General features: G+C 41.6%; 2 protein-coding genes across 3 annotated transcripts; both read left to right on the forward strand.

Moving 5' to 3' along the window:
• The first annotated feature begins 6,407 nt into the window (after positions 1–6,407).
• acadm (acyl-CoA dehydrogenase medium chain) lies at positions 6,408–17,056 on the forward strand. Its single transcript, XM_004555219.2, has 12 exons — positions 6,408–6,534; positions 7,235–7,346; positions 7,511–7,608; positions 8,288–8,357; positions 8,635–8,735; positions 11,727–11,807; positions 14,014–14,144; positions 14,301–14,409; positions 14,653–14,793; positions 15,594–15,689; positions 15,805–16,053; positions 16,135–17,056. The coding sequence occupies exons 1-12, from the start codon at positions 6,520–6,522 to the stop codon at positions 16,204–16,206; spliced, it is 1,275 nt and encodes a 424-aa protein (XP_004555276.1). The 5' UTR covers positions 6,408–6,519; the 3' UTR covers positions 16,207–17,056.
• Positions 17,057–17,857: 801 nt separating this feature from the next.
• On the forward strand, positions 17,858–22,503 carry rabggtb (Rab geranylgeranyltransferase subunit beta). Of its 2 annotated transcripts, none has more exons than XM_004555220.2 (9): positions 17,858–17,959; positions 18,294–18,401; positions 18,709–18,906; positions 19,211–19,316; positions 19,425–19,477; positions 19,776–19,886; positions 20,318–20,443; positions 20,957–21,106; positions 21,298–22,503. In XM_004555220.2, the coding sequence occupies exons 1-9, from the start codon at positions 17,957–17,959 to the stop codon at positions 21,436–21,438; spliced, it is 996 nt and encodes a 331-aa protein (XP_004555277.1). In that variant the 5' UTR covers positions 17,858–17,956; the 3' UTR covers positions 21,439–22,503. The 2 variants fall into 2 exon arrangements, with proteins under 2 accessions (XP_004555277.1, XP_014268668.1); XM_014413182.2 differs by having other exon boundaries at positions 17,950–18,027.
• The last annotated feature ends 1,147 nt before the right edge of the window (positions 22,504–23,650 follow it).

A 23,650-nucleotide genomic window follows, 5' to 3' on the forward strand; every position in this document is an offset into this window, starting at 1 on the left:
TAACATTTAAACCTATTTTCTGTTATCAGGATACAAAGTTAATGTGAGTAAAACACAATTGCTTGAATACAATTAGCGAGTAGCCTGCAAGATTTAATAAAAACTATTTTAAATCCATGGATCAAGCTGACTTTTAAAATTTGGGAAATAGTAATAAAATAGTATAAACTAAAAGAAGATGTAGCAATTCTTAAGTGGTGTGCATACGATACACATTTTGTTCCAAGTAAATTGGATTCTAGATTCAAAGATTGGACAAATAAAGGATTAACAGCTTTATGTATGGTAATGGAGAAAGGTAGACTACTAGTTTTGAAAAGGTTAAAGAAAAATACTCGTTAGAAACACAGGATTTTTGTAGATACCTACAGATGAGGCAAAAAGATCAAATCTAAGGCTGAATTAAGCAAACAGCTATTAGACTGGGCATACAGCTCAAATAAAGATAGAGGCTTTATCGCTGCCTTGTATAAAGGGTTAATAAACATGAAATCACACTCAACCCTACATATTAAAACAATGGGAAATGGAGGGAGGTATAGATATTATGAAGGAGGAGTGGAAAACAATAAGGACATACCAATGGAAATGTAGCAGCTCACAGAGCTGGAGGGAATTTGGTTGGAAAAGCCTGATAACATATTTTATTACATCTCACCAAAAATCAAAGTAACCCTCCCATTTGCTGGAAGAATTGTGGAAACACAAATGCAAATCATTATCATATAATTACTGGGACTGTCGTGTTATTAAAACTTATTGGAAGGGAATACATGTAGCAGTACAAGAGATATTTGGAAGTTATTTGCCTCTAGAAAGTAAATCTTTATTTTTTGGACTCATGCCAGAAGGATGGACAGAGAACGATAAATATTTGTTTAATATTTTGTTGGTGGTAGGCAAAAAAGCCCTCACAAAAAATGACTTTCATGTCAGAGCCCAACAATGAACATGTGGATGGACGTCATAATGGACATTTACAGGATGGAGAAAATGAGCGGATGTGAACTACAAGAGGGACCTGTGTGTGTCATGTTGTAACAAATGGATGGACTATATAATAACACGCAGGCCAGATTTAGACTTTGTTAACCTTAGATTTATTATTTATATTACTGGTAATTAAATCTCTCTCACTAATTGTTTTTGTCATTTTGTTTTGTTTTTCTTCTTCTTAGTTTCTTCTTCTTTTTTCTTCTTTTGCATGGATGTTTTCGTTGTTAAAAAAAGAAGAAGACATTTAGATGGATATCTGTAACAAATTATTGAAGCTGATGCACATGATACTGTACAGTGACTCCTAAATGTAAAAAAAAAATTAAATTAAAATAAAAAAAACTGTTTTCTGCATATTTCAACATATAAAATAAAATAATGTTTTGTGTTTACACTCGCTCTTTCAAATAGATGCAAGTAAAACACGGCAAAAAATAATTACAATTAAAGATTCAGCGGCACTAAGTCCTTTCGCTCTTAAATCTATTGTCACCTGTTTAGCAGGAGTGGGGCGGGTGGAGGTTTGCCTGGTGCCACAGCAGTCATGTTAGTGGGGGGATCCAGGGGTTTCTCTGTGAATTTCACATTCCCACGCAGAGTGTACAGTGGACACTAATGTTTCATTCACTTTTTACAGAATAAAACTCAAAGTAATGTCAGTACGTCAACGCTTTGAATGCTGCATGCTCGTACTCTCTCCTGCACTCCTTATTATCCATGGTTGATCTAATCAGTAATCTAAATACTTTTTTTGCTATAGTAATCCCGTACATTACTCTTTAGTTGAAAAAAGTAACTGGATTACAGTAACGCGTTACTGCCCATCTCTGGTAGTAACTGTCAGTCTTTCGTATCACTGTGGAGGAGCTTTTTTCCACTTTTCTTCGCAAAATTGTGTTAATGCAAGCGCAGACGGTTTTCATTATTTCAAGCAGGGTTAAGTCAGGATTTTGACATGGCCACGTAACCCTCCATGGTGTGTTAGTTTTATGCCAGAGGTTACAGGAATCAAACCTTCCAGAGAATTGAATTTCTCGGTCCACAGAACATTTTCTCTCTTGGGGATCATTAGATATTTTTTTAGAAAATGTGAGATGAGCCTTTGGAATTCTCCCATGGATGCCATTTTTGCCCAATCTCATTCTTATCACTGAACTCCGACCTTCACTGAGACTCTGAGTTCTTTAGATGGTTTTCTGGGTTCTTTTGAGACCTCTTGGGTGAGTTGAAGTCGAAGCGTTGACTCCTGAGAAGGTTCACTGCTGTTCCAGGATTTCTCTATTTGCAGATAATGACTCTCACAATGGATCACTGGAGTCCCAAAGCCTGAGAAATTGCTTTGTAACTCTTTCCAGGCTGATAGATGTCAATGACTTTGTTTGTCACCTGTTTCTTTAGATCATGGGAGACACAATGTGTTTGTTTTAGTCTCTGTCACTTTGTCAGGCAGGTTCTATTTAAATAACTTCTTGAGTCTGGCAGTAGTTAGTTTAACTCAGCTTCCCAAGAAGACATGGTTATGAAATCATCATTTAAAATCTGCAATTTTTTTTATTTACTTGTGTTATTCTTGTCTACAGGGAGTGCAGAATTATTAGGCAAATGAGTATTTTGTCCACATCATCCTCTTCATGCATGTTGTCTTACTCCAAGCTGTATAGGCTCGAAAGCCTACTACCAATTAAGCATATTAGGTGATGTGCATCTCTGTAATGAGAAGGGGTGTGGTCTAATGACATCAACACCCTATATCAGGTGTGCATAATTATTAGGCAACGTCCTTTCCTTTGGCATGGTGGGTCAAAAGAAGGACTTGACAGGCTCAGAAAAGTCAAAAATAGTGAGATATCTTGCAGAGGGATGCAGCAGTCTCAAAATTGCAAAGCTTCTGAAGCGTGATCATCGAACAATCAAGCGTTTCATTCAAAATAGTCAACAGGGTCGCAAGAAGCGTGTGGAAAAACCAAGGCGCAAAATAACTGCCCATGAACTGAGAAAAGTCAAGCGTGCAGCTGCCAAGATGCCACTTGCCACCAGTTCGGCCATATTTCAGAGCTGCAACATCACTGGAGTGCCCAAAAGCACAAGGTGTGCAATACTCAGAGACATGGCCAAGGTAAGAAAGGCTGAAAGACGACCACTGATGGACTGATGAAATGAGAGTGAGTCTTGATGGGCCAGATGGATGGGCCCGTGGCTGGATTGGTAAAGGGCAGAGAGCTCCAGTCCGACTCAGACGCCAGCAAGGTGGAGGTGGAGTACTGGTTTGGGCTGGTATCATCAAAGATGAGCTTGTGGGGCCTTTTTGGGTTGAGGATGGAGTCAAGCTCAACTCCCAGTCCTCCTGCCAGTTTCTGGAAGACACCTTCTTCAAGCAGTGGTACAGGAAGAAGTCTGCATGCTTCAAGAAAAGCGTGATTTTCATGCAGGACAATGCTCCATCACACGCGTCCAAGTACTCCACAGCGTGGTTGGCAAGAAAGGGTATAAAAGAAGACAAACTAATGACATGGCCTCCTTGTTCACCTGATCTGAACCCCATTGAGAACCTGCGGTCCATCATCAAATGTGAGATTTACAAGGAGGGAAAACAGTACACCTCTCTGAACAGTGTCTGGGAGGCTGTGGTTGCTGCTGCACGCAATGTTGATGGTGAACAGATCAAAACACTGACAGAATCCATGGATGGCAGGCTTTTGAGTGTCCTTGCAAAGAAAGGTGGCTATATTGGTCGCTGATTTGTTTTTGTTTTGTTTTTGAATGTCAGAAATGTATATTTGTGAATGTGGAGATGTTATATTGGTTTCACTGGTAAAAATAAATAATTGAAATGGGTATATATTTGTATTTTGTTAAGTTGCCTAATAATTATGCACAGTAATAGTCACCTGCACACACAGATATCCCCCTAAAATAGCTAAAACTAAAAACAAACTAAAAACTACTTCCAAGAACATTCAGCTTTGATATTAATGAGTTTTTTGGTTTCATTGAGAACATGGTTGTTGTTCAATAATAAAATTATTCCTCAAAAATACAACTTGCCTAATAATTCTGCACTCCCTGTAATATTAAAATGTGTTCGATAGACTAAAATATGTTTTGCAAATATTCAAAACTACTCAACTTTTAATAGAGAGTTTGAGTGTTTCCTGTCCAGAAAACAGATGCAGTACTTCAAAATCATTTAGTAACTGTATCATAGACACCTTTTGTAGTCAATAGCTGAAAAACTCATGGACATCACCTGTCCTGTCCTGCTCTGCCAGGCCTGAAAAGCATGCTCTGTTGGGTTGACTTGACCATTAAAGAATATCTCATTTCTTTAGTTTGAGAAACTCTCAGGTTGCTTTTGCAGTATCAGTTTTGCAGCATTTTTTTGAATCTGTGCAGAGTAGAGCCCTGTACACTTCACAGTACATCCTGCCACTTCTTCTTTCTTTTTTTTTTTTTGCCTGTCCCGTTTGGATCTTTAGCCATCAGAATTGTTGTCTGAAGGCCAAGAAAGATGCCAAGCGGATTTACTTTACCAATTGGATCATCATGGCCTTGTCATATTTGATTGACCTTTATTATAATTAAGTATTTATTTTACTTGATTTTCGGTTGTTACAGACGGGGTAGACATGACTGGGGGATAGGACAGGGAGAAAGAATGAAAGAAAGAGAGGGAGAGAAAGAAAAATAGAGGGGAGAAGAGACGGTGAGAAAGGGGAAAGAAAGAATTGAAAAACAAACAAAACACCTGGATCACCTGTATGGAGATAAGAAAAAACAGAAGAGAAAACAAACAAAAAAGAGCAACATAATAAATACAACACCATCACAATAAAGTAGCTAACAGTAGCTAACAGTAGATACTAAATATTACATGTTACTGTGCAGTACGCATGATTGACAGCGCACAATGTGATTTGAGGTAGCAGCCAACAAAGGTGTAGTTTGTGTTTGTGAACACCTGTGTGGATCAGCACGGAGTGTGGGGAGCCATAGCCCCGTCCCCCAGAGCATGAAGCAGGTATGGAGGAGATCCAGGCCCTAGACATCCAGAGGTCCCAGAGTACGAGGACCCGAGGAAGACCACCAGGGGGGCAACCGTGTCACCCTCCTGGGAAGAGCTTTTTGAACATTTTTTTAATGAGCATGAAGTATTGATACTATTGTGCTAGTATTGATCCAGTACCAATAGCAGTGGTGGTACTGATACTATTGATATTTGGATCAATAAGCTCACCTAAATTATTAAATCATTTCAAAATATTCAGAACCTTTGATTGTGTTGTCTCAATAATAATAATACACAATAATAATATAGTTGATCACACTGACTTTGCCTCTTAACAGGAAAACGAGTAGGAACGAGGTTAAAGTGGGATTCAGCAGGAGGGGGAAACCTAAAATTAGTTGTAGTGGCTCAGTGTGGAGAAAAGAATCACAACTCGCAGTAATTTCTTATGAGTAGATTTTCTTGCACACCTAAATTCAACAAGATGTCAGCAGATGTTTAATGTTGGCCTGGCTGATTTCCATCCTCTGCACTGACAGCACACTGTTTATGCTGCCTTTATATTAGACAGTACAGTTTGTATGAAGGTGGAATTCAGTCAATGAATCTAAGCATCATCAGCTTAAATTCAAATTCATCTCAGCTACACTTGATGTGACCTGACTCTGACCATGAGCACCACAACCACTGTTCACCATTCACACACCGTAACTTTAAATCCATCACAGTACAACCAGCTAACCTGTTTACCCTGTGCTAAAAAGCAGCGGATTTTAATGCAACCTTTTAAAAACACAGTTAGTCTGCTATGGTTTGTTTTGCAGCAGGTTTCACAATATGAAAAAAAATCTGATTCTAACATCTGATTAAAAAACACAGGACTTACAAGTGAGCTTTAAATTTTCAGTTTATTAAATACCACAGAGAACAGGATTGCCTTTCATGCGTCACTGTTTATGGTGAAATTGGTTTGATGTTTGAAATAATAATAATAAGTTCCCTCAAATGCGTTAAGTCAAAAGTAAAGTCTGTTTTGAAATGTAAGGAGTAGATAGTACAGATATTTGTTTAAAAATGTAGGGAGTAAATGTAAAAAGTTGTCAGAAAACAAAACTACTCAAGTTAGGTACAGATGCCTGAAAATTCTACTTAAGTACAGTAACTAAGTATTTGTACTTCGTTACTTTCCACCTGTACAAATTCTCCATAAATGTGCACTAAATCCTAATCTTGGTCGTGTTTTATTTTAGTTAATGATTATTTTTTGGGGGAAAAACATCTAGGTTTAGTTTCGTTTTATTTGGCTAAAGTAATCTTTCTGTGCTTTAACGCATTTTAAAGTGATATCTGCTGTAAGGTGAAGCTTTTAAGTAACTAACTGGGGTAAAAGTCACAGTCACGGCCAACCAATGACACGTGACTAATGTCACTGCTTTGATTGGGTGAGAGGACGCTTATGTAGAAGTAGGGCAAAGGTAGAACACGGTTAGTGTAGAGAGTCCTCTGGTGCAATAACAATGCTGCTGAACAAGGTAAAATTCTCTATCTTAACAATGATCTACCTGTCTCTGTTGTGGGTTAACTCCTTAAAGATTTTCTGTGAGCACCTCCCGATTGACAGTTTATCGATCTTCATCCGATTTTCTGCACGTTTAGCGACTACGTCACACGCTAGCGTTAGCTAGCTCAGTGCTGTAGCGTTATGAGACGTTATCAGAGGAATGTTCATTTAGTCTACATGTAAAAAGGTTTCTCCTAAATCTACACGTAATTTTATATTGTCAAAATACGCATTAGTTACACCAAAAGGTTTACCTTTTTAAATTGGACTAGGCAACATTGGAGTTTTCAAAGAAATTTAAGAGACAGACTCTACCCCTTTATAAATCTCAATGTTACATCTCAGCAAACAAACAAGCGATTGAAAAGCACTGTTACAGAAGTAAACAGGAATATGAAGACACAACTGTCAAACACGGCAGTAAAAGACAAATAACTCAACCATTAATGCTCCTATTCCTGGGTTGCAGCCAAACATTACCACGGCTCACAGGCTTATGAATATGAGTAAAGAATTCACGAACAGGAAACTCGCAGTGCTAAGAAAGTGCCCTCACATTAGGCTTTTTGTGTCATTTTCATGGGTGGTGATTAATGATTCTTAAGTTTTTAATTTAACAGGTGTGAGGTGTCACAAACTGTCTGATGCATACCTATATTTTTTACATACAGGTCCTCAGAGCTGGTGTGCGGTGTGGGATCCGTCTGCAGAGCTCTTCTACAGCTACAGCCAGTGCCACAGCATCTTCCAGCAGCCCTGCTCCACCCCTTGGCTTCTCATTTGGTAAATAGGCTGTAGGCCTTGGTAATATCATTTTGTTTTTAAAGTAGGGTCTCATGTAACTGATGCATGAAATTCTTGTTTAGCAAATAACCGCTCCAGTGATGTAGTTTATAGGGATCTATTAAAATAAAGCTAAAATGCTTTGTTGCTTCTTTGGCCCACAGAGTTGACCGATCAGCAGAAGGAGTTCCAGCAGTTGGCGAGGAGGTTTGCACGAGAAGAGATCATACCTGTTGCTCCTGCTTATGACAAGAGTGGTGAAGTGAGTAAAGCGAGGATTGGGCTGCTGTAGCGATTGTCAAATTTTTAAAAAAAAATTTTTTTTTTTACTTCATATATGTAGATGTGCTTGTACTGTTGATGTCTGTAGAGATTTTCAATTACGGTTATCACTTAGTAGGTCTATAGTCAGGGGTGCACATAAGTGGTCCGCAGGTGCGCATTCGCTGTCAAAATAAAAGACGCGCATCAGATAAGAAGTTGCAACGCGTGTTTGCGTACATAAGATTTTCTGGAGGAGGACAGACATTTGTTTAGAAGTCGTAAAGATGTCGAAGAAGCAAGCTCCTATAAGCAGTTACTTTGGTGTTCCTCCACTTACAAAGAAATGTCAGGAGTCCGAACCACAAAAGAATCGCATATTCTCAGAAAAGTGGTTGCAGGAGGTGAGCTGGCTTCAAACAAATGATGAACGCACAGATTTTGGTGCAGAATATGCCGTGAAAATCCCACTCTAGCGGACAAAAAGTGTGTGTGTGTGTGTGTGTGTGTGGATATTTGCTTGTGTACACAGACTTGTCTTTAACCTTTCTATTTTTTTTCCTTTGGCATGATTGTTAGAGGCTTAGTAGAATCACAATCAGAAACATAATGTCTTTGTCATTGTTACAGGTACAACGAAATTAAAAGTGGTAACACTGACATGTTGTCTCCCTTTACAGTATCCTTTCCCCATCATCAAGAAGGCGTGGGAGCTTGGTCTGGTTAACGGTCACATTCCACAGGAATATGGTGTGTTGCATTCTTATTTGAAATTTAGTGGCTCATTCTAAACTTTGCTTTGCATGGATGAGATTCATTCACAGGTAAAATATTAGTGCAGTCTCCATCATACCATACATGTTGCCTTTACATAAAGAGATAATACAGATAGCTGTAATGTTGTTGCCTAGTGTGACCATGTTTGCTGTTCCTGGGGGAAAATGGCAGTGGACATGTGTTAATTTCAGGAAACTCGACACACTGAACACTGCATTTGAAAACCTTATTTGTTCCTCTTTGTTTTCAGGTGGAATGGGTTTGTCGAGCTTTGACAGCTGCCTCATCACAGAGGAACTGGCTTATGGATGCACAGGGATGCAAACTGCCATGGAGGCAAACTCTCTCGGAGTAAGTTATTCACAGCTTGCTTATTTATTTATTTATTTATTTATTTATTTATTTATTTAAGGCCCACCAAGACACAAACCTAGAACCAGATTTAGAGCCTTTAAACTGGCTTTGTAACTTGTTTAAATATGTTTTAGAACCTGTTGTTGCAACTGATCCACCAAAAACGGACTGCTGCCAAGCATATTGTTCCATCCATCCATCTTCATCCGCTTATCCGAGGTCGGGTCGCGGGGGTAGCAGCCTAAGCAAAGAGGTCCAGACCTCCCTCTCCCCAGCCACCTCCTCCAGCTTGTCCGGGGGAATACCAAGGCGTTCCCAGGCCAGCCGAGAGATATAATCTCTCCAGCGTGTCCTGGGTCTGCCCCGGGGCCTCCTCCCGGTGGGACATGCCTGGAACACCTCGCCCAGGAGGCGCCCAGGGGGCATCCTTGCCAGATGCCCGAACCACCTCAGCTGGCTCCTTTCGATGTGGAGCAGCAGCTGCTCTACTCTAAGCCCCTCCCGGATGGCCGAACTTCTCACCCTATCTCTAAGGGAGAGGCCAGCCACCCTTCGGAGGAAGCTCATTTCCGCCGCTTGTATCCGCGATCTCGTTCTTTCGGTCACTACCCACAGCTCGTGGCCATAGGTGAGGGTAGGGACGTAGATCGACCGGTAAATTGAGAGCTTCGCTTTTACACTCAGCTCCCTCTTCACCACGACTGACCGGTGCAGCGTCCGCATTACTGCAGCCGCAGCCCCAATCCGTCTGTCGATCTCCAGCTCCCTTCTCCCATCACTCGCGAACAAGACCCCGAGATACTTGAACTCCTCCACTTGGGGCAGGAACTCATCCCCGACCCGGAGTGGGCACTCCACCCTTTTCCGGCTGAGAACCATGGCCTCAGATTTGGAGGTGCTGATCCTCATTCCCGCTGCGTTACACTCGGCTGCGAACCGCTCCAGTGCGAGCTGGAGGCCCTCACCCGATGAAGCCAACAGAACCACATCATCCGCAAAAATCAGAGATGAGATTCTGAGGCCACCAAAGCGAAAGCCCTCCGCCACTTGGCTGCGCCTAGAAATCCTGTCCATAAAAATTATGAACAGAACCGGAGACAAAGGGCAGCCTTGGCGGAGCCCATCACCCACCGGGAACGAGTCCGACTTATTGCCGGCAATGCGAACCAAGCTCTTGCAACGGTTGTATAGGGATTGAATGGCCCGTAGCAATGGGCCAGACACCCCATACTCGCGCAACACCTCCCACAGGACGCCCCGAGGGACACGGTCGAATGCCTTCTCCAGGTCCACAAAACACATGTAGACTGGTTGGGCAAACTCCCATGCACCCTCAAGTATCCTCGAGAGGACAAAGAGCTGGTCCAGTGTTCCGCGACCAGGACGAAAACCGCATTGTTCCTCCTGTATCCGAGGTTCGACTAGCGGACGAACCCTCCTCTCCAGCACCCTGGCATAGACTTTCCCGGGGAGGCTGAGGAGTGTGATCCCCCTGTAGTTGGAACACACCCTCCGGTCCCCCTTCTTGAAGATGGGGACCACCACCCCGGTCTGCCAGTCCACAGGTACTGCCCCTGATCTCCACGCAACATTGCAGAGACGTGTCAACCAAGACAGCCCTACAACGTCCAGAGCCTTCAGGAACTCGGGGCGGACCTCATCGACACCAGGGGCTCTGCCACCAAGGAGTTGTTTAACTGCCTCAGTGACCTCGCCCCCGGAAATCGGTGGGTCACACCCCTCATCCCCAGACTCTGCTTCCTCCCCGGAAGACGTGTCAGTGGGATTAAGGAGGTCCTCGAAGTATTCCTTCCACCGCCCGACAATTTTCTCAGTCGACGTCAACAGCGCTCCGCCAGCACTATACACAGTGCAGGTAGAGCACCGCTTTCCCCTCCTGAGACGCCTGACGGTTTGCCAGAATCTCTTCGAGGCAGTCCGAAAGTCTTTTTCCATGGCCTCTCCGAACTCCTCCCACACCCGAGTTTTTGCTTCAGCCACTGCCCGAGCCGCATTCCGCTTGGCCTGTCGATACCTGTCGGCTGCCTCCGGAGTCCCACAGGCTAACCAAGCCCGATAGGCCTCCTTCTTCAGCCTGGTGGCTCCCTTCACCTCTGGTGTCCACCATTTGGTTCGGGGATTACCACCACGGCAGGCACCAACCACCTTGCGGCCGCAGCTCAATGCAGCAGCTTCGGCAATGGAGACGCTGAACATGGTCCATTCGGACTCAATGTCCCCAGTCTCCCTCGGAATGCTGTTGAAGCTCTGCCGGAGGTGTGCGTTGAAGATCTCGCGGACTGGGGCCTCTGCTAGACGTTCCCAGCACACCCTAAATAAACAAGCATATTGTTTATTTAGCAAATTATTACAAATACAATTTTGCTTCAAGGGGCCATATATTATCAGAATCTGACTCTCATTCCACATTCAGAGGAGAAAATGTCTCCTAAAGTAAGGGAAAAGGAGAAGTCTTAGCCAGAGAGGCATAATTTTTCAGTACATATGGACAGGAATCGGAGCAGGTACCTCTGTCAGTGCGCCCCAGGGCAGCTGTGGCTATAATGTAGCTTGCCATCACCAGTGTGTGTGAATGGGTGGATGACTGAATGTAGTGTAAAGCGCTTTGGGGTCCTTACGGAAGTAAAGCGCTATACAAATACAGTCCATTTACCAAGAAGACAATTTAAAACGAAAGCCAATAAACAAGAGTTTGGCAGCAGGACAGAACTCCTATCAGGGATGATTAAAAGGTTATTTTGAACCCGGGGGGAAACTTGGGGGTTTATGTAATCAGCCATCACGGGCTCTCTGGAGCCGGCTTTTGACTGTTCATCAGCCAGCTGTTTAGATTCACACGTACAAAAGTATTTCATGTTAAGAAAATAAGGCTAATGATGTTTTCCCAAAGTTTATTTCATGCATATTGAGCACAGAGGAGAAGAGTAGCTGTGTTAGAATGAACTGTATCTGTTTTCCCCCACACAGCAAATGCCTGTCATTATTGCTGGCAGTGATGCACAGAAGAAGAAATACCTGGGACGGCTGACTGAGGAGCCTCTCATGTGTGTAAGTATTTAATTGGAAACGATGACATGATTTGATATTTGGAAGAATGCAGCATCTAGTGATATTGCTTGTTCTGCAGTAGTTCAATCATCTACTGCAGAACATGCATACAGATAAGAGTGCCCTCATATATTTTAAGGAATATTTCTTTCCTCTGTAATATTTGATAGGGAAATATTAGATCTTTAACTGTCATGGTTACTACTCTTGATTTTAGTTAAGTGTCAATGTGCCAAACTGTCATCTAGAATTAAAGTACTTACAAACATTCAGTTCAGGTGTTTCTTGTGGAGAATGATGGCGTCATATTTTTAGGTGCTAATTCTCATTCTTGCTGTTTCACACTTGGGTGCGAGCCTCTGCAGTGTCAGCTGGAGGCTGTTGATTTATCCCTCTAAATCACTAACCTCACTTATGGCTATGAGCTCTGGGTAGTGACCAAAAAAAATAAGATGTGGATGCAAGTGGTGGTTTTCTCTGGACTGGCTGGCCCCTTCCTTGGTGATGGGGTGAGAATTTCAGTCATTTGGGAGGGAGTCCGAGCAGAGGTGCCGTTGCCATATGGCACAATGAGCAAGCTGATATGGTTTGAGGATCTGATTGAGATTCCTTCTTGGTGCCTCTTGGGTAAGGCGTTCTGGGCATGTCCTACCAGGAGGAGGCAGAGATTATGTCTTTTGGCTGGCCTGGGCACACCTCGGTGTGCCATGAGCTGGAGGAGGTGGCTGGGGAGAGGGAGGTCTGGGCTCTTCTGCTTGGGCTGCTGCCTCTGAGACCTGGCCCTGGATAAGCAGGAGATGATCAGGCTCAAACTTCTCCATGAATGAATTTCCATAATTGGGACTGAAAGGGCTACCCAGTGAGACTTCCTGTTTCTGTAAGGGAGAGTTCTTACTAAACTGTTTCTGCTAATTTAATGAGGAATTCTGTGGACGGACTTCCGTAGACCTCAGTGGAAATCTGTAATATTCAGTGGACTCACGAGCTTATCTAGCAGCACTACTGGATGACCTTTTATCAACATTAGCAAATGACAAATCATAACTGAGAGATCTTTTAGAGCCTTTCATGCAGCGAGAATTTTAAAAAGAACATTTTGTTGCTCTAGGAAAAACAAAAAGAACTTAACTTCTTCTTCAACTAAACAACAAAGTTGATACAGAGGCATTAGATTCTGGTGCAAATAAAGAATTTCCTAGATTTTAATTTCTTAATTGTAATCCACTAATTGTTTGCTCCTCATTTTGGTAAATGGTTTGTACAGAGGGAGTGGTGTCCAGAGTCTTTACATTCATTGAAATAATTTGGTGTTATTGCAATTAAGTGTTGCTTGTAAATTGACATTTTTTATTTTTTAAGATGGTTTAAAAAGAAGATAATTCCTGATTACTTAACTGTCTGTTTGGATAAGTTGATTTATGCTGGATGTCCTGAAGTCCTCTTTGCGTGTCCATCTGTACCTCCTGCCACTCTGTGAACCTTGTTGTAGATGACTTTTTTTTTTTTTTTTTTTTTGGTGCAAACCGTTCTGCTCGGTGATGCTAAAAAGTGGATCACTACTTCAGTGGAGAGCCCGTCTGATGACTGGTTGCCTACCCTTTTGTGCTCTCTGTGCATCCTTTCCATCCACTGGGATCGCCAGTTTGATGTTCCATGCGTATAATCCAGCACCTCCTGTAGACGCTTCTTGAGCTTTATCACAGAAAGTTCTTCTTTATAGGAACTTTTGTAATCTTTAAGTCGCTATGACCCACCTAAAACTTTGAAGGACACTGGCAGGCAGTTGCATCACAAATGTCTTTAATATATGGTAGCAGAAACAAACACACTTCAGCCTGTGGCTTCAGTTTCTACGACCTGTGGCTGTGACTCTTTTTAAAGCACCACCTTAACATATGGTGGGCGCAGGTGACGTCAATAATCAACCCAACAACAACAAACACAATGACAGAGCATTTAACTTTCAAGTTTGTTTGTTAATACCCTTTACAGAATAAATGGTAACAAATGAAGGAAAGTTTGTTTGTGTAGGAGACTTTGAACAACAAGGCAGTTCAGAGTGCTTCTTGTTATACCGTCATGCCTTATTTATCTTGTAAAAAGGACCATAAACTCTGTGTCTTACTACTGTGTGCTGACAGCAGCAAACATGCAATGAAAGACGGTGCTGCTGTTCTCATTTTAACTCCTGTGTGGGTTTCTGCAGGCGTACTGTGTCACTGAGCCCGGGGCAGGATCTGACGTGGCTGGCATCAAAACACGAGCCGTAAAAATGGGCGATGAGTATGTTGTTAATGGGCAGAAGATGTGGATCACCAACGGAGGGAAAGCTAACTGGTGTGTGCTCACAGTTGCTGCTGATGTATTGCAAAGTTGTAGTGATCAGTTTTAAAGGGCATTTGTCCTCAAGGCCACTCTGAATGCTGAAATTTGCACTACTCTCTGACTACTACAGCAACTTCTGTCTGGTAATTTAGTCTCTAATACTTTTAGGTACTTCCTGCTTGCTCGCACTAACTCAGATCCCAAGTGTTCAGCCAGCAAGGCTTTTACTGGCTTCATTGTGGATGCAGACACTCCGGGAATTCAAATAGGAAGGAAGGTGAGCTGAAAAAGAGTCTTTTAAAACATTAAGCACATTCTTCAGTGAGTAAATCATATTTTAAATGTTGGAGAAGTTTGATGCTCTGTTCTATAAACATTAGACGTGTAATGTCAGATAATTTACTGAGTAGTGCAAATGATAGCGTTGTTTGTTAAAAATTATATGTAATAAAAGGAGGGAAAAATGTTCAGTTTGTAAATGTATCCCATTTTAAATTTTATTTTGTTTTTGTGCCTGTAGGAAATGAACATGGGCCAGAGGTGTTCTGACACGAGGGGCATTACCTTTGAGGATGTGAGAATACCGAAGGAGAATGTCCTGATTGGAGAGGGATCTGGATTCAAAATTGCCATGGGTGCCTTTGACATGACCAGGCCACCAGTAAGTTTTCCAGCTGTGACAAAACCTAACATCTGTAACGACTACTGTGCATAGCTTCATCTTTACAAGAAGTAAAGACATGATTCATCTTTTGGCATCAAATTATATCTGCAAATAAAAGGATTAGAAATTGGAGTGCAAAAATCTGAAGTTATTGGTCTTTAAAGGTGTTAAGCAGTGGGTCCCCCCCCCCCCCCCCCCCCCCCCCTGTCATTTGAATCTAATTTAACTTGCTACAGTTTAAGGGATATATATTGTGCTCCTGGAGAATTAACACTTGCAGCTAAGGAGAATATCTTATTATTTTCACTGTCTAATATTGATCAAAGTTGTCTCTGAGCTTGTAGTTTGAGTGTGACTCAGCAGTACAAAGATGCACTAGTGTGGGCTCTTAAATTTTCAAACGTGTGCTAACAAATATGAACCATGATTTAAATGGCGATAATTGGGTGCCAGTTTGGCTCAGTGGTTGACCATGTGATTGCATGGCCAGAAAAGCAGCGGTCCAGGTTCAAGTCTGACCTCCTGCCCTTTGCGGCCTGTTTTCCCCCCTCTCTCCCCGCTTTCCTGTCAGTCCACTGTCTCTATCCTATATAGGCAAAATGCCAAAGAAAACCCTGGCTTTGTTTCAGTTTATGAGCTGCCTCTGTTACAACAGGAACTTTGAAATGTAGTAAAACATCAGCAGGAAACTAAACAAGGACAACAGTGGATGCAACATCACCAGATTTAAGGACAAAAGTTTAAACTTGTAGCTGAAGATTTGTCTGAGCATGGTTCATGTATTTGCTCCAATGCAGGTGGCAGCAGGAGCTACCGGCCTGGCACAGAGGGCACTCGACGAAGCCACCAGTTACGCTCTGGAGAGGAAGACCTTCGGCAAAGTTATTGCTGAGGTGTGTTCATGCATTTTGTTTGTCCTTTAAAATCTGGGTATCCTTAATTGGACTGCTTTTTGTTTTAAACTCAGATGAAGAAAAGATCAACGTGCTTCTGTTTCTTGATTTGCAGCACCAAGCTGTGTCCTTCCTCCTGGCTGAGATGGCGATGAAGGTAGAGCTGGCTAGGATGGCGTACCAGCGTGCTGCCTGGGAGGTGGACCAGGGCCGCAGAAACACCTACTACGCTTCCATCGCCAAGGCCTTCGCAGGGGACATCGCCAATCAGGTGGCCTCTGATGCTGTTCAGATATTTGGAGGCAACGGCTTCAATAGCGAGTACCCTGTAGAGAAGCTCATGAGGGATGCAAAGATCTACCAGGTGGGTGACAATAATGTGCAACTATGCACTACTACACCATCTCAGCTTCATCTTCTTTAATTAATCTGATTTCTTTTGTAGATCTACGAGGGCACAGCTCAGATCCAAAGGCTCATTATTGCCCGAGAACACCTGGGAAGAGCCAAGAAATGAAGTCTGCTCATCATCATTTAAACTTACTTTTCGTGTTTGGTATACATAATGTATTTGTTTCTGTTCTATTTGGCCACTTGAACTCAGGATAACGATCAGAATTTTGCATTAATGTCACTTCATCCTACTGCGGTTTTCAAGAGTGATCCAGATCAACAAGACTCATCAGCCTCCTTTTGCCTCAGAATTCACGATGCCATAAGTTACACCAATCCATCAAGTCGCAGAATATGACACAGCTATGTCCTGATCACAGAACAGTTTCTGTTAATGATGATGGTGGGGGGCCTATTGTGTAGCATTAATAGTGTGATCTACCAATTGCCTGTTGTGCTGTGAAGCTTCTGCTGATGAACCAGAACTGTTGGGACTAAAGTTAGTGCAAGCCTAGTCCTTTTTTCTAACCTTCAGCCTTACTCTGTTGCTGCAGTACTTGAACAGTGTGATTGGTGTTTGATCACATTCACTCTTCTTTGCATCAGGAGTTTGATAAATGGTCATTAATTTCTTCATGCCTTACTCTAAGCCTTTTCTCTCAGTTCTGACTCTCATACTGATCTTTGCTTGTTTTTTAAAAACAAAAGGTTTTAAATGTAGAAATGAATTTCTTGCCAGAATGTGTAAACATACTGATGAGTTTAAAATTGCATGCTGTCTGAAAACAGTTTGATTTTACATTTAGCTGCTGTCTCTTCTAGATTTCAAATGAATATCCAGTGTAAAGCGTCAGCTTTACGGCTTACCTGTGCAGACAAGGCACGTGTGGATGAGCTGACGATAGACCGTTGTCACATCATAGAGAATTGTGTCCATAAATTGTCACTGAATAAATTATTTCATTCAGTCTAAACATTTATTTTTCTTCTCCTTTCTCCCATTTGCTAAATAAACAAGCAGTTTGAGTCTTTTCTAAATTTCATTTCTTCTGAGTCCTCCACGTGCTGAGAGAGGGCTCATTACCTAATGACAGCATTCACAACCATGTCGTTTTTTTATTTATTTATTTATTTTATTTCTTTTTATTGCAAGCTTCACTTGTTAGGAATCTGTCAAATATTCATTATATTTAAGGACTTTTAAAACAACTTCTTTAACTTTAAAAAGTCTACTTCATTTTCAGTTCTGTAATTGAAGTAATATGTGTAGATAACAGCAATATAGTCAAGACACAACAGCAGCACTAATGTCCTTTATGTAAAGGCTAGGTGTAAGACACATTGCTCATGTGTGGGTTTGTTAGAATCCAGTCTTCTAGGGGGACAGAGTGGGGAGTGAGTTGAGGAAGGAAGGAGTTCAATATTTTGAAGCTGTGTATCAGTCTGATGGGGGAGGTCACCACAATACTGACTGCTAGGCAGGTGTTACAGTTGTTGAGGAGGGAGGGCAATGAAGCAACCAGTGATCTTTTCTGCTGCATTTACTATGTGATTCAGGTGGTGGAGTTTCCAAACCACACAGTGATGTAGCTGGTCATAGTGTTTTCAGTGGTGCCTTGCTCGAAGTTGCACATGATGGTTATGGAAAAATAATTGCAGTGGGAAATTTTCCCCCAACACTGCAAAAATAAATGACTTGAGTAAGATACCTGAACATTTGTGCTTAAATATATTCGAGTAACAAATATCACTTCAAATATGAGGATTTAGGCTGCAGTTCTCCTTCCAAACCAATAGGTGGCAATAACGCGCTTCAAACCAACAGCCCGAATTGTTGTAGAAGAGGAAGAAGGAAAACGCCGGATCATGTCAGAATGGTAACTAGCGACCTGTTTCTAGTGTGATAACGAGTGTAGTTTAGGATAACATTACAATAAAATATTATGTAAGTGTGCTCTTTCCTCTAGTCTATCCAAACTTAGTCCCACACAAGCGCGCTAATCAGTGAAAGCAGCTAGCAGAGTGGCTAAGATGTTAGCATGTAGCAGCCTGTCAACAAGCCGTGAATCATGTTAACAGTCAGCCATTTATCTGCTAAACAGGGGTTAACTCAGCGCTAGATTATGAAGAGGAAGAAGCCAAGTTTGATTTTTTTCAGGTTATTGAGTTTTAAGGCTGTCTGACGTGTTGTTGATGTGTGTTGAATTTCAGGGGACCCAGGTGAAAGATGTGATCATAAAGCCCGACGCTCCCAGCACGCTGCTGCTGGAGAAACACGCAGACTACATCGCTGCCTACGGCTCCAAAAAGGACGACTATGTGAGTACAGGCCTCATCAGAGCCTTGATATCTGTGTTTCTATTCAGGGCTTGGCCACTTGCAAGAAAAGGGTGGTCGTTGTCATCCCGCCGACAATGATCCTACCCAAAGAAGATGAGGAGTTACTGAATGGGATGAGAAAGTGTGGGACTCAAATTCTAAGGGGTCGCTGAATGGGTGGTCTTCAAAACCTCCAGATAACAATCCAGTTGAGCTTCTGTGGTAGACTTTGGAGTTCAGAGGGGCAATCACTAAAAAGCAGCCAATGTTTTTGAACTAACGCTGCTGACCTTTGGTGTTTTGTCAGGAGTACACGCTGTCTGAGTACTTGAGGATGAGCGGCATCTATTGGGGGCTGACTGTGATGGACCTGATGGGGGAGCTACCCAGAATGAACCAGCAGGAGATCGTAGACTTCATCAAAGCTTGTCAGCACGAGTGTGGAGGCATCAGCGCCAGCATCGGACATGACCCCCACCTGCTCTACACCCTCAGTGCCGTCCAGGTAGCAGATTACTCTCGTATTCTCTACAGCTTTAATTCTAGATGATACACTGAACTTTTAAATATTTATATGTGCTTTAATATTTCTGAATTGGCCCCTCTTTAGCAAAATTTTTTAGCAGTTCTAGTGTTTATTCCTCTAGATGTTTATTTATTTTTCTTCATAGTGCTGCTTATATTTAGCTCAAATAAACATCTCAAATTGTGTCCCATAGTGTCTGGTCTGTAAAGGAACTTGAATGGTCTGCACATGGTGTATTTTATGTTCTCTTGTTTATTAGTATTTTGTGAACTCTCTTCCTCAGATCTTGTGCTTGTATGACAGCGTAGATGCGATTGATGTGGACAAAGTTGTGGAATATGTCAAAGGGCTGCAGCAGGAAGATGGCTCTTTTGCGGGGGACAAGTGGGGTGAGTGAGTTTTACTCTCACATCCCACAATACACGTTCTTCTAAGTTAGGGAAGAAATAAATAAAGCTAAGAATGATATTTCTAATTTTTTTTTTTTGTCTTTGCAGGAGAAATAGACACACGGTTTTCCTTCTGCGCTGTTGCTACACTCGCATTACTGGTATGTATGTTAGTCTTTCCATGTAAATTATTATTTACATGATTTATTATTTAACTTAAAACTTTTTATAGTTGAACCTGTTTTAGAAAGTCCATTACTCGGCAGTGTTATGTGGGAGCATCGGACTTTATTTTGTGTCGATAAAATGAGGCTAAATAAATAATAAAGTTACACAATATCACAAAGTTCATCAGTTGACTCAACAGCTCTTTCATTCTTAAGTCTTAACAAGCATGTTTTAATAAACTGTTAATTTAAGCTCATTATACTTCATTTTAAGATGTTTTTTGTTTCCCAGGGCAAGATGGACACGATCAATGTTGACAAAGCCGTAGAGTTTGTTTTGTCATGTATGAACTTTGATGGAGGCTTTGGATGCAGACCTGGTTCTGAGTCTCATGCTGGTCAGGTGAGTTCACTGATATACTGATATTTACTCCCACAGAAAAGTTTGGAGACTCTCAGAAGTGTTTTGTTTCTATTTGATAGAAAATAGAATTGAGCAAAATTGCAATTATTTGTCAATAGATTCAATAATCATAACAATTTCATTTTTTAATGAATTGATGTCAGACAGTAAATCAATCTTTTTGAACAAAAGCAGCAAAACTCTTTTAAGTTTCAACCTAAAATAAAATAAAGGAATGATATGTTAAGTTGACACTTCCTGCCTGATTTGCTCCTGCACACCAGTCTTGTTGAATGAAGCTGACTTATAAATGAGGCCAAGACAGTTGCAGTGTAAGGATGACGTGTTCAACCTGGATGGTGGTGAATTTGGCACTTTAGGATCAGTTGTTATTTAAATCAATTTCCGGTGTTTTCCTTCCTGTCTGTCAGATTTACTGCTGCACTGGCTTCTTGTCGCTCACTGGCCAGTTACACCAGTTGAACGCTGACCTGCTGGGGTGGTGGCTGTGTGAGAGACAGCTGCCGTCTGGAGGCCTGAATGGTCGACCTGAGAAGGTTTGTGCCAAACACTGTGAAGTATTGAGTTACTTAATGAAAGTATCTGGTTTTATAGTTTGAAGTTCAGACTCCTTCGCAGTTGAAGAGTTTGAGCTGTAGAAGCAATAATGCAGATTGAACAGGCTGATGATTTATTGGATTACCTGGTAATAAATACAGTTTTTAAGATTAAATAAAATATTAATGTGTCTGAAAGGAGGAGATCAGCTTCCTCCAAAGGGTGGCTAGGTTCTCTGTCCTCTTTGGGCCTCAAAGTAGAGCCACTCCTCCACATCAAAAGGAGGCAGTTGAGGTTGTCAGGCATCTGACTAAGACTGACTGGGCTGACTGACTTGACGCCTCCTAGTTGAGGTGTTTCAGACATATCCTACCAAGAAAAGTGGAGCTAAAGGAGGTGGAGTGGGTAGAGGGAGCTCTCAGTGTCTCTGCAGACTGCTGCCTCCATATTCTGAACCGGCATGTGGCAGAAAATACGTGCAACAGCTGTGGTTTACTTTCGGTATCATTCAGCTTCCAGATGTGTGCTACTCGTGGTGGGTTTTGGCCTCGTTGAAAATCATCGGCAGGATCCGCTGGATTGACAAAGACAAGCTGCGAAAGTTTATTTTGGCCTGTCAAGACGAGGAGACGGGAGGTTTTGCCGATAGACCAGGAGATATGGTGAGAAGAATTTTAAGAATCTAAATTTGAATATTTATGTTTTGGACTGAAAAAAAGTCTTTGCATGTGAGGTAAAGCAGGTGGTTTCAAAGACACTGAGTGCGAAGTGTTTTGGTCCATTTCTGTGGCCCACTTTTGTAGTATTTTCTCTATAATCAGTCTTATTGATTCCTATTAATCCTCCTTTGCAGGTGGATCCTTTCCACACCCTGTTCGGGGTTGCAGGTCTCTCCCTGCTTGGAGACGAACAGATCAAACCGGTGAATCCGGTGCTGTGCATGCCCGAGGATGTCCTTCAGCGTATTGGCCTGCAGCCTGACCTCCTCAGCTAACCCTCTGATGCATCACACAGACACTTTTTCCACCCGCACAAAACAGAAGCTCATGGCACGGCTGGATTTCGGGTGCACAGAGTCTCACAGTTTGGACATGACTTCCTCTGAACCTCTCTGTTTTAATCCTCCTGCTACTCATCGAGTCGATGTTCTTGTGTCACTGCAACGAAAGGAGGGGCTTAAAAAGATGCTTTGACGTGTCATCTTTGCAGAAGGCTGGAAATCATGCAAAAACATTCAACAACATGCAACAACAACTTCTCAACTTACTCACTATGTCAGTTTGTGGGGGAAAATGTGAAAGTTTGCTCACAGTTAAAATGTTTCATCTTCCTGATGTTATCACCTTCCAGCTTGTCCTCTAGCCAAGAAGCTATTAGTGTTATGAGTTTCTTTGGCCAGAAGTTCCTTCTATTCTGTCCTATCGTGCTTTATTATCATGTTTGTTACTGGAATGACTGGGAATATTCATAGCTTATCAGCTTTGAACTTGAGAGTGAAGAATGGAAGCGATGAGTCAGATGAATTCGGCTGAGGGAGAAAAGGTAAAAGTTAGATTTGCTGTTTTAGTATGTTGTCACACATAAAGCTAGAGCTTTTTCAATTTCCTGCCTTTAGCTTATTATGTATTTGATAAGAGCATGTGAAGAGCAACACTGCTCAGTAGGCTTTAGAAGTGGAGATGCGTCATAGGACAGCTTTCTCCATGCATTAAAATAAAACCTACACAGACTCTTATTTTGGCGGGCTTTATGGAAAGAGAAAATGTTCTCTTTGTGACTGGAACCACCCAGAGCTTAAACACTATCATTGGTACGTTTAATGTCTTATCCAGGATCCTAGTTACACTATTTATTTAAATGTATGTTGCTCAGTGCAGCTGTGTTAGATTTGCCTCCACAGTGCGTGCAACATGAAATATTTCCAGTCTTACCGTCAAATGAAATGGCTTTTCAGACAGCTTCAAGTTCACTTTGTGCACTCTTCTCGTCTTACAGAATTAAATTTCTATCTGTTCTTTGTTAACTGTTAAGTGTCAATAAAGAGAGACATTATCAGTGAGTTGGTAAAGCATTCGTTCTTATTAGTTTTCCCCTTTTAAGGGCTTTTAATACTGAGTAAATGTTATTGCTATACAAAATGAATAGTCACATAGAGTGACCCCTGTGTTATTATAAGTTTTAAAGTTCAGTTTTCAATGGATTCTGCTCACTAAACATATTAAAATAAAAAACAAATTGACTTCGTCAGCAAACAAAGATAATGCAGATAAATAATGCCAGTCATCGGAGTTTTATCTTCCCGTAATTGTACATTCTGGATATGATTCAAACTTGCAACAGACAAAAATGATGTCAAAAACGAGATTTTATTGTCGGGATGAAAAGGCCGCTCAAACCCATAAAAGCATCTTCAGATCAAGCATTAAAAGGACCATATGATTGATGATGATGTTGTTTTGCTTTATTTCTGTTTGATTGTTTAAAATATACGTTTTGTGTCATTAATATGAATTTGATTCCAGGAGGAAACACAAATCCCTTGGGGTCAGGAAGAGCTTCTGATGTAAAAATCAGCCAAATCAAACACGCGGCGCCGCCTCTGTCGCTGTTGGACCCCGTGTGATTAACTGAGCAGCTGGAGCTTATTTAAAATACAAGTTGAAACTTGACTCTAATGAAAATGAAAAGAAGGCAACTATATTGAGACTTTTCCCCAAATCCGAATAGTAAACGTGTAAGTTAAAGTCTACTTTTACATTAATTGTAAGTGATACAAGTTTAGAGTCTCCATAGTGTTTTGGTGAATAAATTTGAATAATGCCCCACAAAGACTTAAACTAAACTTGGGCTTTGAATTTTCAAATCCCATAGCAATTCATCTCTAACATGCACATCGAGTCTATTTACGTATTTGGGCTTCAATTTAGAAGAATCTATTGTTACCCTGCTGTAGAAGACAAAGTGAGAAAGGTGCCATGGTGGCAATTTACTTCAAACTACATAAAAGTTACACAGAACTTGAACAGCCACAGAGTAAACAAATCCATTTTGCAGACCAGGGTAACAGTTTGGTTTATTTTACTTATTCAGCTAACAAAAGAGGAAGGCCATCTGCTGCCTCTCATGCTCAGGTAAACTTCAATCGACTACCAATAAAATACTAACAGGTTTTTAGATGAAGCTGATTACTCCATGGTGGAAGAAAA

Source organism: Maylandia zebra, linkage group LG18 (genome assembly GCF_041146795.1).
Source record: "Maylandia zebra isolate NMK-2024a linkage group LG18, Mzebra_GT3a, whole genome shotgun sequence".
In the NCBI taxonomy this organism is placed as follows: domain Eukaryota; kingdom Metazoa; phylum Chordata; class Actinopteri; order Cichliformes; family Cichlidae; genus Maylandia; species Maylandia zebra.